Source organism: Pyxicephalus adspersus, chromosome 12 (assembly GCF_032062135.1).
Source record: "Pyxicephalus adspersus chromosome 12, UCB_Pads_2.0, whole genome shotgun sequence".
Taxonomy (NCBI): Eukaryota; Metazoa; Chordata; class Amphibia; order Anura; family Pyxicephalidae; genus Pyxicephalus; species Pyxicephalus adspersus.
In genome coordinates, this window is record NC_092869.1 from 43,114,531 (window position 1) to 43,132,326 (window position 17,796).

Here is a 17,796-nt window from a genome sequence, read left to right on the forward strand (position 1 = left end):
TTTCTCCCCCTTTCTTTCTCTCTCTCTTACATCTCTAAGTCTTCTCTATCTGATGAGATTGGCCAGCGGTTCTGTCTCTGGTCCCCCCTCCTCTCTGTCCTGAGAAGGTAATTGAATTGAAGCAGTTCATATGGCTGAGCCCCTTAGAAAGGTGTTTCCATTAAACAGAGAGCGGGGCTTTGAATTGGAGTGTGTGCCTGGGTGACCCCGGAGTGTCACTCTGACTTCTCAGCCCTCTAGGATAATTGGCATCTAGACAGCGGCTCCAGCCTGGCTCTCAGACGTGGCCGGCATGCATCTATCAACTTCAAAGGCTCAAACACACTTTCTAAGAGACAGGAATTGATTTTCACAGAAGCTGGAGGAGGCCGCCTCTCCTGGGGGTCTTCCTGCTGCTTGCATTACTTTGCAGGCGTGGAGAGCGGGGTATGTACAGCTGCTGTTTGTGCCACATAAAACTGCTATTCGCTTTGCCTGCAAAAGTCTTATGGCTCACTTGTGCCAGCTTAGACTATAAATGGAATGTAGCTGTGACCTGTTATTGGGAATGGAATTAAAATTGTCTTACAGATACATAGATGTGACTTCCTCCATCCTGAGGTCAAGCCAGTTCACACAGAAATGGACAGAGTGGTAAACTGTGCCATTCTATATGTTATAAAGACCAAGAGACCCATCTATAATTGTACCACCTTGCTTGGTATAAGGGCCCAGATCTGATCTTGGTCATCTTGCATAAAATAAAGGATTGAGAGCCAACCTGTGTCACGTTGTGTGATGAAAAGAATGACAGCCAACCTGTGTTGTGCAGACTGAGCTGTGCCATCCCATGTGGTAGAAGGACAGAGAGCAGACCTGATGTGATGTAAGGTTTAAGACATGGTCTGTACCCCTTTACATATATAAAGGGGTACAGACCATTTTATACATACATGTATAAAAGTATCTGACCTGTGCCATCTTGCATGGAAGGAGGACTGAGAGCCAACTTGTGTCACCATGTGTGATGAGCGGACATGATGTGGTGTAAGGACTAATAAATGGCCTTTACAATCTTAAATGTTATTATGCCCAAGATCTAACCTATGCAATCTGTATGATGGAGAAACTGAAAGCCGACCAGTGTTGTACAGACTGAGCTGACCCAGGCCTTTATGTGGCGTAAGGACTAAGAAAAGGCCTTTACCCCTTGCATTGGATGAGGCCCAGGATCTGACCTGTGCCACCCTGTGTGGTAGAAAAAAAGAGAGCAGCCTGATGTAGCCTATGAACTAAGAAATGGTCTGTACCACCTTTACATGGTTTAAGGTCCAGGATGAGACCTGTGCTATATTGCATGACAGAAGGACTAAGAGCCAACCCATGCCACCTTGTCTGATTTAAAGATTGACAGCCAACCTGTAACTGAGCTGTGGCATCTTGTCTTGCATAATTATGAATATATATATATATATATATATATGGATATACATTTTGTCGACCAAGAGATGTCCGTTTACACATTATAGGGTCTAAGACCTGACCTGTGCCACCTTGTAACCTGTCTCACCTTTAGTAAAAGAAAGGACTGGCAGCCAATATGTGCTATAGTGACCAAGATTAACCCTGGGTGGTATAAGGATTTAAAGCAGAACTTTATGTGGTGCAAGGACTCAAGAAAGGCCTTTGTCACAATAGACAATAAATGGACTGAGATCTGTGCCTCCTTATGTGGAATAAGGATTGAAAGTTGAACTGTGCCACCTCACTGCTACACATCATTTATTGTGGTATAAGGACAATCTGAGCAGCCATAAGTGATATAATGACCAAGGCGTGGACCTGTGCCATTTGCCAAGGTGCAAAGTCTGAAAGCGTTCCTTTGCCATCTTGCCAGATATAATGACTGAGATCTGGCCTGTGCCACCTACTGCGTTATAGGCACTAAGAAGTAAGCTTTGTTACTTTATGCTGTATAAGGACCTCCAACTCATCTGTGCCACCTTCTAAGGACTGGAAATTATTCTGTGCCACCTTTAGTTAGGTAGAGCACTGACTCTACTACCTGAAGCTGCAAAAGCTGACCGCATTGGCTGTAACAGGATGTGTGTGATGATTCCCATCATTAGTACTGGTTCTTTTTGCTGACTGGTTGTTCCGTTGTGTTGGACATTTATTATTGCACAATCTATTTGTGTTGTGGGTACAGCATCCTGCATTTCTGATTTTTATTTCCTTTTTCCTATGCATAGTTGACAGTGGAATATTAAATTTCAGTGGTTGCCACTGACGACATCACCATTTTTTTTCTGATCCCTGGTGTGCTTGTAGAATTGCTGTGAACAGTTCTGTGTTGTCCTTGGGTTCAGGCCTCAGAGGTAGCGAGCACTGACAGCGGGATGAGTCACTGCGGCGGTCATAGTTTTATGTCAGTTGGGCTCGTTGGCTTCCCTTGAGAGATTTGTGATATCCGGCTCTGCAGACGCCTTGTTTGGACTGATATTGTAGCACAAGGTCGGCTGACAGACAGATCTAAAATAGATCTCCAGGCCGGAGGGATGTGAGGCTGCAGCCGGCTCCAGCGTGGGGAGACCTGGAAACACACACGGTGAATTTTTAATGTTGTGACATGAGCAGGAATGTCACACATTTCACACACATCGATTCTCTGATGGTGAGGAAGTATCCCAGACACATATGTATAATAATACAACTACAATGTAATTCCCTGGACAAACCAGATGATCCTGTGTATGGAGAGCAAATGCAATCATGTCTGTGCAGGTTTCTTGTGCAGTACCAGATATCAGACACTAGGAGGTTAATGGAGGGTCACTGGCGGATCGGTCTGTATGGGGGTCAGGGTGTGCAGAGCTTACAGTACTGTACAGTATGTAGTATTTCATAGATAAACATTCAACTCAATTGTATTTTTATATATCTATATAGCCCTGACATATTCTGCAGTGCTGAAATAGGCACCAACCCTTGTGGAGAATTAGAACTATTGGTGCCTAAACTTCATACTGCTTCCTCAACCACTGCCAGCCCTGAAGACTGGAGAGACTCCCTGCATGCAGGCTGCATGGAGGATCACACATGTAAAATGCCATTTCCAGATGGGTTACCTAGACTAGAAGCATTATCACTCTACAATATTGATTCATAGAGAAGGGTCTTTTGTTCTCTAAAAGGATTCATTATGAATAGCTCTACATAATGTCTCTGCTTGTAAAGCAACACAGCCAATTTTGTCTTTGCCCACAGGTGACGGCCAAGCGTGTTGTGTCTGCACAGAATTGGATGCTGATGGTTAGATCTACAATTTGGAAAATGTTAAATAGTAAACCATGAATACAGACAAGTGCACCGTTCAGAATAGACAGATACACTGTGTACAGGCCATACACAATATAATTGCCCACTATATCGGACTGTTATCAAAACAACTCTTCTTGGTTCTGCTCCAATACCATTCAAAAAAGAGTTTTCACGTTGTGAGAAGGAGATAGAATTTGTATAGAGAGAGAGAGAGAGAGAGAGATGGCAAAGGACTATGTTTATGTGCCAGGAGAGTGCAGAAGATGAGGAGGGCCCGTGTATGCCCGTAAAAAGCAGAAGAGTTGGCATAGGACTATGTCTGTGCCAGAAGAGAGCCAAAGAAGAATATGTGTGTGCCAAGTGTGTACAGAAGAGGATTATGTCTGTGCCAGGAGAGAGTGGAGAAGACTTTGTGTGTGCCAGGTGAGAGCCGAAGAAGACTATGCATGTTCCAAGTATGAACAGAAAAGAACTTTCCCTGTTCTAGAAGAGAATAGAAAAGGACTATTGTGTGTGTCAACCAGACACCAAAGGATGTGTGTGCCAAGCGTGAGTGGATGAGAACTAAGTGCCAAGCAAGAATGGAAGGAGCAAAACGGACTACATGTGTGCCATGGGAGAATGGAAGAGGGGACTATGTGTATATCAGGAGAGAGTGTTGCTTTTTGCTTTAGAAGTCCTGCTTCCAGCTTAATAGTTTGGGCATCTCCTGAAGGTTCTGTAATATTTCTGTTGGCAGTGATGATAAAAATGAGAAATGAGAGTTATCAGTGTATGGATGCCTTCAGCTTCCAGAGTTCATCTACTCATAACCTGCCAATACTACACACTGCTATTTATCAAGCTGCTCCAGAGGCAGTAGAAAATTTATCACCCAGCCGCTGCTATTGATTTGTGACCTATCTGTAGGAAGGCAGCTCTGCAGACAATCTCTGCACTAGCTAGGTGTTAAACCTTGCTCCTTGTCTAGCTCCAGATACAATATAACCAGCATTGTTTATTATAAGATTTACTGACTATCCTTTGTGCCCTCTGGTATTTGCATACCTACCTTCCTTCTTCCTATCTAGGCACATTTACTACCATCTATCAGCCCACCCTCCTTCTTTCTATCCAAATATGCTTACTGCCATTTCCTGGTCCACCATCTTACACCCCATCAAGATGCTCCTATTGCCATATGTATGTATGCCTTCTCTTCCTTCATCTGTAGAATCTGACCCCATCATGGCCATTTATTCCCTACAGAACACGCATGTGAGAAGAGCCCTTGATAGATTTCCTGTGATGCACTGAAGGTAGAAATTGAAATTGATTAGCCTAAAGTGCCTAATTACAGGCAGATTCATCATGATGCTGTGACAAGCTCTCTTTAATGACTGAGCTGTCAGTGATAAACCGCAGGATTCACCCGGGTCCTGCCTGAGCTTACAGGTTTAATGAGAATTGGATTGTAGCCAAGCTCTGTACGAAGAGTGAGAGCCAATTGAAATGGAGCAAGGAGCCCAAAGTTCTTTGCATGTGGATTAAAATGGCACAAAACCATAAATTACTGCTCCGATCTACTTTAAATTTTTAGACAGATCCCTTCTTAAAGGGGGGCGCTGCACCAGGTAGTAAAATGAAAGTATGTAAGAAATTAGCAGAGAACACTTTCCACAGTTGAAGGTAAAGTGCTTAATAAAAGAGAATTTTATGTATCAAGTGGTCTGTTATTTCCAATAGCCAAAGTGGTAAATTTCTTTTGTTTACCTTGCAATATATTTTTTTCGTTGAAGTTCTCTTTAGGGTAAAATATCTCCATTGGAGAAACTGAAATGGGCCAGTAGTATACATGTGATAATAATACCCCTAAGTATCTAATGAAATATGGAGATTCAGGTCAGGACAGGACTGCACCTTCCCATTGAGCACATTTGCTGCCCTTCATTGTACTCCTGTCCCCAGGGATGGGAATGAATCATACAGGTATGGAATGGAATGATTACCCTACTGAGCCAATTACTTGTCCCTTCCATTCTGTTGCAGTTCCCATTCTTCTCCATGTATATGGTTGTCCGGTACCTCTCTCTGCCCTATGTGTGACTCTCAGGCACTGCCTTTCTCTTCCCTCATATGCAATTCTCAAGTGCCCCTTATCTGTGTCCAATGTGCGACTTTCCCGTTACCCCTCTCTGCCCAATCAGCTGCCTCCTCTTTCTGCTCAATGTGTAAAGTGCTCAGCTGCTGTCTACTCAGTGGCATGTGTACCACACTCAGGTGCCACCTTTCCTTGCCCAATGTGCAACTTCCAGGGTTTGCCCCTTTCTTACCAATGTGGGATACATCTCAGTGACCCTCAGTGCTCAGTGTGGGGCCGTCAATGCTGCTCTGCATCCTATGTGGGATTGTTGGTGCTGCCTTTCTCTCTGTGTAACTCTTTGGCTGATGGCTGACAATGACATTAAGAACCTCTTGCAGGATGCTGTTGAGTGATGTTCTGTGCGTGGGTGGTTTGATGGGTGCAGATCACAAGGATGACAAATTTCATGTAATCATATGTAATCTTCCTCTAATGCCCAGGAAATACGTCTCTGCTCTTACATGCAGCATTACTTTCATGCGGAGTGACAGGGTTACAGGTCTGTGTGGTACATATACAGATGTGTGTAGGTGTACCTCTTACCTCCCTACTGCCTGCTTTTGTGTTTTCACCCCTCTGGCTTGAAGCCAAGACTTGTATGATCCCAGCCCCCAGGTCAAAGCCAATTAGATCTCATTCAGAAGGATTGGATTTGTCCATTAGGCAGCTGACTATATTGAAGATTACCTGCCATATCATTTCAATGATCAGCTTATTTAAGAGCTTTGTGATGTTTTAGGTGGTTTTCCCAGCCAACCAGCAGCTTAGACTAGGAAGACGAATGCTCTGGATTCACGATTGATTGCTTTGACTTACCGCACAGCTTGGTAAGCTGTAAAAGTAATTCTGCTGCATATAAAGCAAGCTCGCAGTGTTAAAGAGCAGACTGATGCATAACACAAATTCTTTTTACCTAACATCTTGCTACCTTTACCCAAACATTTGAAGTGTCTGTACTGCAAGGAATTGGAAACTGCAAGGCGAATGAGGAATTTTTGCATTGTGTAGCCTTAAAAAAAGACAAAGTCTGTCTGCAGAGAGGGGGACAGATGATAGAGATGAAGGAAAGACAGGCTGTTCTTGGCACAGGTTGGCTCTCCTGCAGATACCACCTTAAATCTTTGCATGCTTGATAGGAAAGTCTTAAGGTCTGATCACATTTGCATTTATGTGATCCACGGCGCTGTCTGCGCCACATCCCAGATGTCTCCTGAATCATAACTGCAAGTGGCGCTAGATTGGTCCCCTGGCAGCAGTAACTAGAGCAGAGGCAGAGGATGAAACCGTAACATTTATACTCAATTGGAATTAAATGTATTCAGATTTTTACTATGTGAGATTGGCTGTCTGCTCATCCTTAAACTGTTCTGCGGCAGCGAAATCCCCATGAGAGAAGCCATTGCCCCATTTACAATACTTCTGCATATTTCAGAAAGGGGGCACTCAATGTTGACCTCTTTTTCTGGAAATGCTAGTTTACTGGCTATCATGCTGATCTGAAAGCTTTAAACCTTCCAGTTATTGACAAAAAAAAGTGTGCGGTTCAGCAGAATTAAACCTTTGCAATCCATCTGTGCATTATAGAACTGCGGATGAATTTAAAGATTCATCATTGTGAATTCTGGAATGGCTTACTACAACTTGTGATAACATAGAATGTATGGTAATGTGCCCCCAGTAACACTCAACAGGGGGTCTGAATCTGGGACTTAAGTTCCTTGTGTGTTAAAAAAGTTGTTTTTCGCATTTGTAGGAAATCCTAAATACATGAAGACACTTTCAGGTTTGTTGCTATCCTTTAAGCTCAGAGAATGCTATTCCATTGTCTTTTGTAGGTTGTCCACACAAATGAGCCAAATATTGAGCAGGGTTGTCACTACATTGACTTTCCATCTGCTTTGTACAGTAAAAATATACAAGCGAAGTAGTTTTGGGTTTTATGGCTCTGCTGCTCTATGGGGAAGGGGCTAAAAGCGGTACAATAAAGAAATGAAGAACAAAATCAGAAGAACACGAGAACAAGTGGATGGATACAACTTTCATAGTGATGAGTCCCAACTCTTCCCTGAATGCCCTGCAATGCCAGCTGTTTCAAATAGGCAGGTCTGGAGGTCTTAAAAGGCTGTACCAGACAACCGCACTGAGATGGTGTCTCTGGTCTAAGGTAACAGGGGGCCACAAAGGCACTGATCACTAATAAGTATGGAGCTGATCTGATGTTATACCATTCATATGGTCAGAGTTATGGCTGTAAATGCATCAACAGGCAGCAAGGTGGCTTAGTGGTTAGCACTCTGGCCTTTGCAGCGCTAGGTTCCAGGTTCATATCTCAGCCAGGGCACTATCTGCATGAAGTTTGCATGTGTTTGTGTGGGATTCCTTTGGGTACTCCCATTTCTTCCCACATTCCAAACACATGCAGTTAGATTAATTGGCTTCCGCCTAAAAAAAAAAATACCTTAAACTCTATTAAAGACATATGACTATGGTAGGCATTAAAGACATATGACTATGGACTTCGTACAGCGCTATGTAATATGTTGGCACTATATAAATACTGTATAATAAAAATGTGATGATGAGGGAGTTGATGTCATGTCTGTACCAGATGGTAGCAGGATGTAGTAAAGGTAGACTGGCATTCCTGTAACCAGGCCAGTAATTGTACGGTACCAGTATTACATCATGTGTTTAAATCAGTAATGGGCAAATGAAATGCATATTTTTTTTTCTGTGCACACTTCCTTGTGTTTTTTAAGTGCAGAAAAAAAAAAAGAAATTCAAGCAGCTCCTAACTTCCTGGATTGAGCTGATGGCTGTTGATGGTGCTCTGAAATTCCAAGTAGTGTTGTCAGCCCTTCCTGAGATCTGCTCTTCTGGACTATAGAACTCCATGTATGCATACATTTTGCATTTAATGCATTTAAACATATTGTTCTATGGGCATGCCAATATCAGTGCTAGCTGCAAGATTTTAAAAGGCTAGTGATGATCTAACCGAGAGTATTAAAAGCTTGTTCCTTGCTATGGAATCAAGGTCAAAGAAAAAACAGTGGTGGTAGGGTGATATATGGGGGTGTGTAGGTAAATTTTCATGCACAGTTACTTTGTAATTCTTTCTTTTCATGCTAATTATCTCTCGCTTTTTTCACAGGAACAAGGCAAAGTTGGTGTGACTTTTAATATTGGTTTGATGGACATCTCGATCCGAGAAGAGAGCACCCCAGTGAATGACGGTAAATATCACGTGGTGAAATACACCCGGAATGGAGGCAACGCAACTCTACAAGTGGATAACTGGCCAGTGAATGAGTACTACCCTGGAGGTAACCATACAACACCAGTGCGGTGTATTAGGGGATGCAGCTTTTATTACCATGGTGGGGTGATATTTGCACCATATTGAGGTTCTATAACAGTAACAGGGCAAGGACATGACAGGTTAGTAGGCAGCTGTACGATGAGGTAGTAGGCACACCACATTGAAGGACTTTTATCCTGATATAAATCAGTCCCTATTGATTTTATACTGGAAGATGTGAAGGTCCGGAAATCAGGCCCGGTAACTGCTCCCGGGCGACGGTGCTGGCACTCGTTCCGGAAGGCAATAAAGTTCACACTTGGATGGAGATCAATGGTTCTAGAATTTGCTGACTGAACTTTATTCACAGAATGTAAAGGCAGTTTTAGGGCAGTGAATGCCGAGCTTTGGAGGATCGGGCTCCAGCTCCAGGAAATTACCTCCCAGGGAATAACCTTATCCTCATTACATGGCGTCCATTACCAGAAAATGAGATGTAGCTTTTGTAGCAGTGGGGCTCAGGAATCTGGGGTTCTCCAGATGTTGCTCAATAGGATTGTTAGTAGAAGATTGTTAGTTCTACAAGAAGATAGAGATTCATAGAAACAAGGAGCTACGTATTGGTCTTTTACTGAGCACCTCTCTGTACCATCTGCAGAGAAGATGGGCCCTTATGGAAGTACCTTGAATGGTACAGATTCCATGCATCCACTCCTCATATAATTTCCAGGGAAGGGAAATATCTTGGGTACTCAGGAGCTCAAAGTTTAGGAGCACTCACATGGAAAAGTGTCAGAGGAGATCTTTAAAGATATTTGCCCAACCTGCTGACAAATAATTATTCTAAAGGTTAAATTAGGCAAAACTGGCTTTGTACACAACCAGCACAGTCATTGGGGAACAGAAAAGGGTCTTCACCAAACTGTGATTGGAAGAGCGCAAATGTCTACAATGTCTTCTCCCTCACCAGGGACACTTGAACTCTAATATTTGAAGGGGTCTCACATACTCTCTGATTTATAGGGGATATCTAGGATTATTGAATCAAAAAGCTGTGATGATAAGTATTTGACTGGTAAAATATTGGACATTTGGGGCAGTCAGAATATTGCAGAATGTTTTCCAATTGGGTACTACACCGAATGGTGGCCAAAGAATTGGGTTTGTATATTGAGGCTGTTCTGTTTATATGAAGTTTAGACAGCAAGCAGTTGACAGGCATTTCTTCTAATAATGTATAAGCTGCTTCTTCTATCCAGCGTAAAAGTATGTGAGGCCAATTTACTGCAAATGTGCCTTATGCAGCGTGACTGAGATCCTGTATCCAATTCTGATTTTGTTTCTTTAGGGAATGGTGCACCGGAACACTGACTGAACAAGCCCTTCTATCACTAGAACCGCTGTGTTACTTCTAGGTTTTTATATAGGAGAACTGCTGATACAATATGTTTTTCTATCAAGTCTAATAGATAGATATGTCTGTTAGATCTTTTTTTCCTAATATTGTAAGCTCATCACGGGAATATTACCAACCCATACAACAGTGCCATGAACTCAAGGTGTAATTCCACTTTTAAGCTCCAAGATTATACAGTAAAAATTGTGAATAGTAATTAATGTTGCTTGTTTGTCCCATTCCCGTATATCTATGTAGGAGGTGTAGGATGACAGGAATTAGATACCAATATGTTTTGGAGTCTAAAAATATTTTTTTCATGACAGAAATCCAATGTAATAAGCCATCACATTTCGGTTCTACAGATTTGATTGAACTGGGAATACCTGGAGTAATGTGTCCTTACTAGTGGTCAGGTATCATGAGCTGCTAAGTCCTGACCTTAATAAAGGAGGCCTTTACAGCCCCCAAAAGCCGGTGGTTTATTACGTTGGATGTCTATGGTGAATTAAATATTTATAGACGCAAAACCGATGGCTCATGTTTTTATACACCTCCTAGCTGAAAGTATATAACCTTCCCCTTAACGAGAGAAGCAGACTTTCCTTATGAGCAAAGTATGATGACAGTAACTTACTGGCACTGCAGATAGTAGCGGGCACAGCCAGCCTTTTACTGCCACAACCTCCTTCTCTGCTCGATCATTGTTCTTCTGCCTGTGATCTGACAAGCTGAATACTATTACCGCTATCAAAGAGCCTCTTTTGCTCATCACTTTAAAAGCTTCTTAGAAGCCAAAATGCTGTTCAGGGCAGACTGTGAACTTCTGACTAATCCTGAGATGAAACGTGGCCACCATGAGAGATCACACTGACTACAGCTAGGTGTACGCCAAGTGCAGACCTTTGGGGGTCAGCTACATGACCAAGATTTGTGCTGGAGAGTACAGAAAAGTAGAAGGAAAAAAGCCATTAGTCCATATTGTGAAGGATTACCTTGGAATTTGTGTATTGAAGGTGTTGTGTTATTAGGAGTGGTCCATGTGTCCTAATATTAAGGGGGTGGGTTGGAGTGTCTCTGTATTAGGAGAGGTTGCTGTCTCCCTGTGTCTGTGTTTTTTGAGGGTTCGGTGTGTCCCGACGTCTGTGTATTTCGGGGGTCATGTGTCCCAGTTTGTGTATTTCGAGGGGTCCGTTTGTCCCAGTGTCTGTGTATTCCCAGGGGACAGTGTGTCCCCATGTATGGTGTGTCCCCATGTATTCGGAGAGGCTGGTGTGTCCCGATGTTGGTGTATTCCAAGGGATTGGTGTGTCCCCGTGTATTCCAAAGGGATTACGTGTATTCCAAAGAGGTCAGCGTGTCCTTGTGTATTCCAAAGGGGTCAGGTATGTCTCAGTGTTTGTGAATTTAAAGTGGTTGATGTGTTAATAAGACTCCATGCAGAACCTGAGTAGATATTTCAGACCTGAAGCCACGTGGGCAGCAGGAGTAATGAGGCCACCTGTTGCACTCTGACAACACAGCGGAGTCGGTGATAATTGTCATAATTAACCATGAATCAATCAGAGCTCCGAACAAAAGCAGCAGACGGATCTCAGCAGGCAGCGGCACAATAGCATGGTTGTGCTGCGAAATTCTACTTTATAGCCCGGAGCTAGTGACACTATGACATCCAGGTACATACTGGAGGTGAACAATCCACTGCACGAGGGAGTTCCCCCACTCCTTTTTGTGTTCACTTACAATGACCCAACAGAGCCAAGCGGAAGTCACCACCTAGTGCTATCCACTAAAAGTACTAATGTTTATTAATGTTGAAAACCAGGAGCAGTAAATTAAGTAACACATAGCAAGTGTCCATCCATCACTTATCTTGGTATCATGAGGTGATGTTTGGCCACTTTAGGCTACTACATTACCAGATACAACCATTACAATGGGCCCTGCTGCGCTCACATTTACACAATACAACAGGTGCCCCTAGATGGGTGGGAGAATCTAATAGTCCAGGGTGAACAAAAACCATGGAAAGGTAACCTCACCCCCTGAATCCTAAAGAGATCTAAAACGGCAGGGGTGATGCCACTTATAACTATAATACTGTCCCATGTACAGTATAGTGCAGGTATGTTTTATGTCTGTTAAAGTAACAAGGGGACAAATATTAGTGGGAAGTTGGCTTCATAATATAAGATAAGCACATTGTTGACGTGGTAGCTCTATCACTACAGAAAGTGCAGCAAATCCTAAATCCCAACGTTTTACGGTGTCTGATGTGTTTGGGGGATTTTCTGTACTCCCAGGGCCTTCATCCACTTTGCAATGCAGTTGAGGCTCTGAATTCTTTAGATCTGACTACTCACTATGGCACCATTTAGCTGAAGTTTTCATATATAATTCCAGCTGTCAGTGTGAAGTTTGTTGCTCCCAGACAAGAGGAGGAATTGTCCTCCGTAAGATCAGTATGTGGTGCGTCAAGTCATTCTCCCGGCTGTCAGTCATCGTCCCTTCCCTGCAGTAAGGTCGGCTTTTTTGCAGCTTTCTTTCTAAGTGACTTTGACAGTGACTTGCATGCGTCTGTCAGAACATCGTTTTGTGGAAATTCCTGGGGGATGAAGGCAGCTCACAAACAATTGCCCTTGTCTCCTGTTAGTCTAGTAAGGTGACCGGGGGAGCCCTGGGAAATCCATCTGTAGTTTGGTGAATTAGGAGTGGATTTAGCAGTGATCAGGTAAATTAAGAGATGGGGCTCAGGCTACACACAGAAGGCCCATTAAAAAGATGATTTCCCATTTGAGTTATTAGTGATTTTGTATGCCTAATATGCATCAGATTTTACAAAAAACGATTCTTCAAGAAGTTGTGGACATAGTTGCTTGAAAGGATTATGGGTAACACTCTGATTTTGAGGCTCCCTTTTTGATAACTACCCAGGAATCATTAATATTTTCAGAATGGATAGACAGATGTCTCCAGTGACTCTTGCATATCTGCTCGGTCATTCAAATATAAGGTCTTCCTCTGTTTCCAAGATCGTTCCATAGAATGAGTTGAACCTGCAGTGATGTTATGCAGGTGGTGTAGTGAAGATGGGAAATAAAAAAACATCTAGTGTCATGATGGAGGTAGCTTGATGAGGTCCCAATGTAGGTTATAGACATAGGGGGATGATGTTATATTATATTCTGGACTGGACTGAAAACCTTGTAGTTCTTCCCAGCCCCTTTTTTGCCTGGGTGCACCACATGGCATTTATCAGTAATCACCTGACTCTTTTTGGGTGGTTACTGAATAGCTGGGTCACAATACAGGCGCCACCACCCACTGACAGCTTCTTCCTACCCAGCTTAAAAAATTCTTGGGAGAACACTGCAAAAGTTCTAAATTGGGCAGGTTCTCCTTAGGAATTTACTCAGGAAATCATAAACATCCAGAAAAATGTAGTTGCCGATTTCAAATGATCCAATATTTTGTTGCATGCTTCCAGTGACATGAAGGAAGAATCTATTTGTGGAATACACCATAGTGTCTCCTGCGATTGAGTGTATGTAATAATATTTGTGCATATTTTGCAACTTTGATGCAATGTGGGTCAAGGTACCCCAATTAGCCCCAATAAGCCTCAACATGCAAAAAAAGATAGAAAACCAACATGAAAAAAAGCAAGTAGTCAATCAAGTCTGCTATTTTTTAATCAGTAGATTATAGATCTATGTTTAACCCAATACATTAAACCTATTCACCCATAATACTTCCTAAGATTACTTAATGCATTCAATACCTTCATATACATGTACAGTTTTATTATTACTTGTGTATAAAAATTTTGTTTCTAATAAGTGAATTTTTTCAGTGAATAAATCAAAAAATAAACCTGTACATTAACAATCAATAAATGCTGCAAGCTGCTTGACATATATTTATAAAAAGATAACTCATGGAAAACTGCTATAAATGTATTATCAGATAATACAGAGATCCATATAAAGCAGATTGTTGTCTGACTCTTATTAACACTGTCTTTTAAACCTCAAGGGAACACAGAACTTCACCAAAAACCGAAACTGTCCTATAAATTGCCCCGGAATCCGGATGACGGTCAGCAGGATAAAGGTAACTTCGTAACTGGCTGTGTTTCATGCATGTCCCCGCTCCGTTGCATGCTTTTCATGGAATGATACCCAATTTTCATCCGCAGGCGTAATTCTTAAAATAACAGTTAAAGGGACTATATAAGTGGCTTCTTAAAATCTGCCGCCGATAATAAACCTAAATACTTTCCAGAAGGTAATGTGGTTGCAATATTTAACGGGGAGTTTAAATGCTGATTAAAGTAACATTTATTGGATAGTCATCGAGGAGCATCATTTAAATGAATCACCATAAATCTACAAAACAGGCTCATAACCCAGCAATTTCATTATAGAGGAATAAATGTCAGTTACAAAGTTAACTGCGGGATAATTAATTTCCAGCACTGAGCCTGCTCATAAGCAGCAAATCAACAGACCAGTTAGAAAAAGGCGCAGAACTTAAACTTTCAGCCAATCACGGTTTGGCCTGCCAGCTATGTCCCTTTAACACCGTATCAGGAAACGGTGCGGGTGTTTATGGTTGTAGCATGGACTTGTCTTCCATTGATATGCTGGTGTTTAATGGTGGTTGATGCATGATACCTAAGATTCCTTCACAGAGAGGCTGTGCAGATGCCGCATCTGATCATCCATCTTGTGCTGAATTATTAACGGGTTTATTATTACTGTCTCTGAAAAGACAGCTCCAAGAGGCGTTGGGAAATGTCACCATTAAGCTGTTGATAAAATTCTACAGAAACCTGTGTGTGTTGTCTGTGTCTGTCTGTCTCTAGATAGGTGAAGATATTCTACAGGGAGCTGGTAGGGTACAAAAGTGTAGTGGTGGGCAGGAAGAAAGAATAGGTCTGGAATAGCGGGGTATTTTACCCCCTAGGGTCTATACAGATAAAATATGTTGAGCTGGTGGCCCTGAGTGGAGATACGTCACCATGCAGACATTGATAAGAGTAGGGCGCTCCGTCATTGACATGCCAGGGTATTATAATTTCCTTTGTAAATTTTTATACCATTTGGCTAAATCAAGCCACAAAAGAATCTGATGCTGAAAGAGGTGAAGTGAATTCCAAAAAACAATGTGCTTTAGTAACAACCAATAATCACTGTTGCAACTCCTTTTCCCCAGGCCAAAGGTTACCAGTTGTTCCTGATGGGCAGCTAAGAATAGCAATATGTCCTTATAGCTAAAGGCAAGGGATGCTCCACTTTTGGACCCCAAGTTGTAATTAGGACCCAAAAAAAGATTGGTTTACGGACCATTTTCAGATTTGGCTTTCTGGGGAGCACAGGTTTTGAGGGTCCAACAATTCTTGTATTGTATCAGCTGTTGCTGGGTCTGCTCCCAAAGGAACAAGCATGGCCTATGTAAACGCCTTTTTTTCTGTCTTTCCAAACCGGTTTGCATGAGTCTGCAGAGGACAGGCCAGCTCTGAATTTACTTCTTCAGTCAAGTGTATTTCTTGCACACAGTGTAGCTGTCAGTTATTTCTATTGAGGCATTTCCACCGCTCTGTATTTTCATCAGGGAGTTTATAGGACAAAATCGTAATAAATGAGGAATTGTGAGTAGATGTGGTAATGTTCAGAGCTGGTTCTGTTCTATTCTCATTTCACCGTCCACCAAATGGAAGTTCATTGCCTGAACGTCATGTGACCTCCCTATAACAGGAAAGAGAAGCACCCCGCCGTCATGTTGATTTGCACACAGGCACTGTCCTCCTCCCACAATGCTTTGCTATGGGCAGAAATGGCTGGCAGAGGATGACCCGAATCTTGTTTCTTTAAATGATTCACATATCCCTTCATTTTTATACTTGTGGCAAATGGAGGCAATGAGCAGGCTTGGCTGAGTTCTCCAACAACAGAGCCAGGATCAATATACAGCATCAGTCACTTAATGTATTAAATCCTTACAAACTGAATGATGTAAAGTGTCTGTGTCATCAGAAGAGAACCATTTCATTACAATAGAAAAGGCAAGGAAGCATCCGGTTGCCACAAAACACTGACACATTGTTCCGCTATATTCTAGGTACATGAATCTGTATGCATCTAACTGCTACAGTTTAAAATGGTTTCTCCATTTTCATGAAATAACCAAATAGTAGTAAGTTGAATTTCCTCACACCGCATTATGTCCTGCAATTGTGATCCTAGTAAAGTGTCTGTGCTGTATATTACTGACCCAGCCTTCTATGATATTATTCACATTGCCTCAAGCCACAAGACCCCAGTACAGTGTTACTGAGCCATCACTGTGCTGCGGAACGCTGCCTGCCAATCACTGCTGGTGGACAGGACCCCATTACCCATTTAAAGCAGCAATCCCATCTACACTGCATTTCTCATTTGCAAGCAACGTTTGCTGACTGAACCTCTGCATTTTCCAAACATCGCCCGTGGTAGGAGGATGGCTGAGATTTCCTCCGGAAATTTGGCAGCAGATGATTTTTATCCAAACCGGGGGTCCCTGTCTTTCAGGGCTCAGTATCTCAGGAATGGAAGATGGCACAAGACTTCTGAATCCTGAGTTCAAGAGAGTGGGAACTGGCGTGGCAAAAGGTACCAAGAACATGATGTATTCTCACGGTGGAATCTTGGGGGTTGCTGCTTTAAAGTTTTGAATGACTAAAGCTGATTGTTTGTGCTGTAGGTGGCTGCTGACCAGTAGTCACATCTTAGCCACGGGGACCAGATTTTTTGTGCACATAGATACAGCACAGAGCTCAGTCCTCATCGTAGATCTTTCAAGGCCTAGTATGGTTTTTTTTGTCATTTCAGTCTGCATGAATTTACGGTCTTTGCTGAGATATAGAATATATGAATTCCATAATGAATAGTTCCTGCCCATAAGCATCAAACATGCAAGGTGACCATATAGGAAATGTTGTGTGTATGTGTATTTGGAGTAAGTCTAAATGTAACTTCTGTGTCAAAATGCCGTATGTAGACCAAGGAAATGATTTGGGTGGTAGTGACCCTCAATAATCGCCCCAATCAGAGCATCTGTAAAGAATGGGCTGACAAAGAATCAGGTTAACAAAGCCAAGAGAAAACCTCTGTAATGTTCACAGCAACCAGGTTCCAGTTTTAATGTTTCTAGTGCAGAATGAGCAATGTTGGAATCATCAGACCGATAACCATGAGCAGACAAAAATTCTACAAAATCTGTGATTTTGTTCAGCAGTAAGTGTCTGTATAACGTCAGGAACGCAAATAAAAATGTAGCAGACCTGGCAGAAACTGAGAATAGTTTTCTTACTCGTTATCTCAAGTATATGCAGCAATTTTTCTCCAGGATACTAAAAGTGTAACAAACACAGACTGATCAGGGTAAATATTGGCGGATTATACATCGGCTCACTGCTTTTGATCCCACTGATTTACATTTACCAACAGAGTGCAAATGTCAGCATTCCCCTTTCTTTTTGTGTTAGTGTTTAAAGGTATCAAGAATAACATTGTATGGCAGGTGAATGAGGAATCTTCAGGAGTAACTATTATTAGCAATCTCCAGAGATTCTTCAGTTTGTCCTTCAGGTCACAACCAACTGGCATTACCACAGTAATTACCACAGTAACAGGA

At 42.3% G+C, this 17,796-nt stretch overlaps 1 protein-coding gene across 1 annotated transcript in view; it reads left to right on the forward strand.

Annotated features, from left to right (window-relative positions):
• Window positions 1-17,796, forward strand: part of NRXN3 (neurexin 3) — a gene marked incomplete in the record, with an annotated part of 200,881 nt that overhangs the window by 146,802 nt on the left and 36,283 nt on the right. Inside the window, 3 exon segments of the mRNA XM_072427916.1 lie at window positions 8,577-8,748; window positions 14,155-14,232; window positions 16,692-16,772. Coding sequence (XP_072284017.1) covers window positions 8,577-8,748; window positions 14,155-14,232; window positions 16,692-16,772 — 331 coding nt within the window.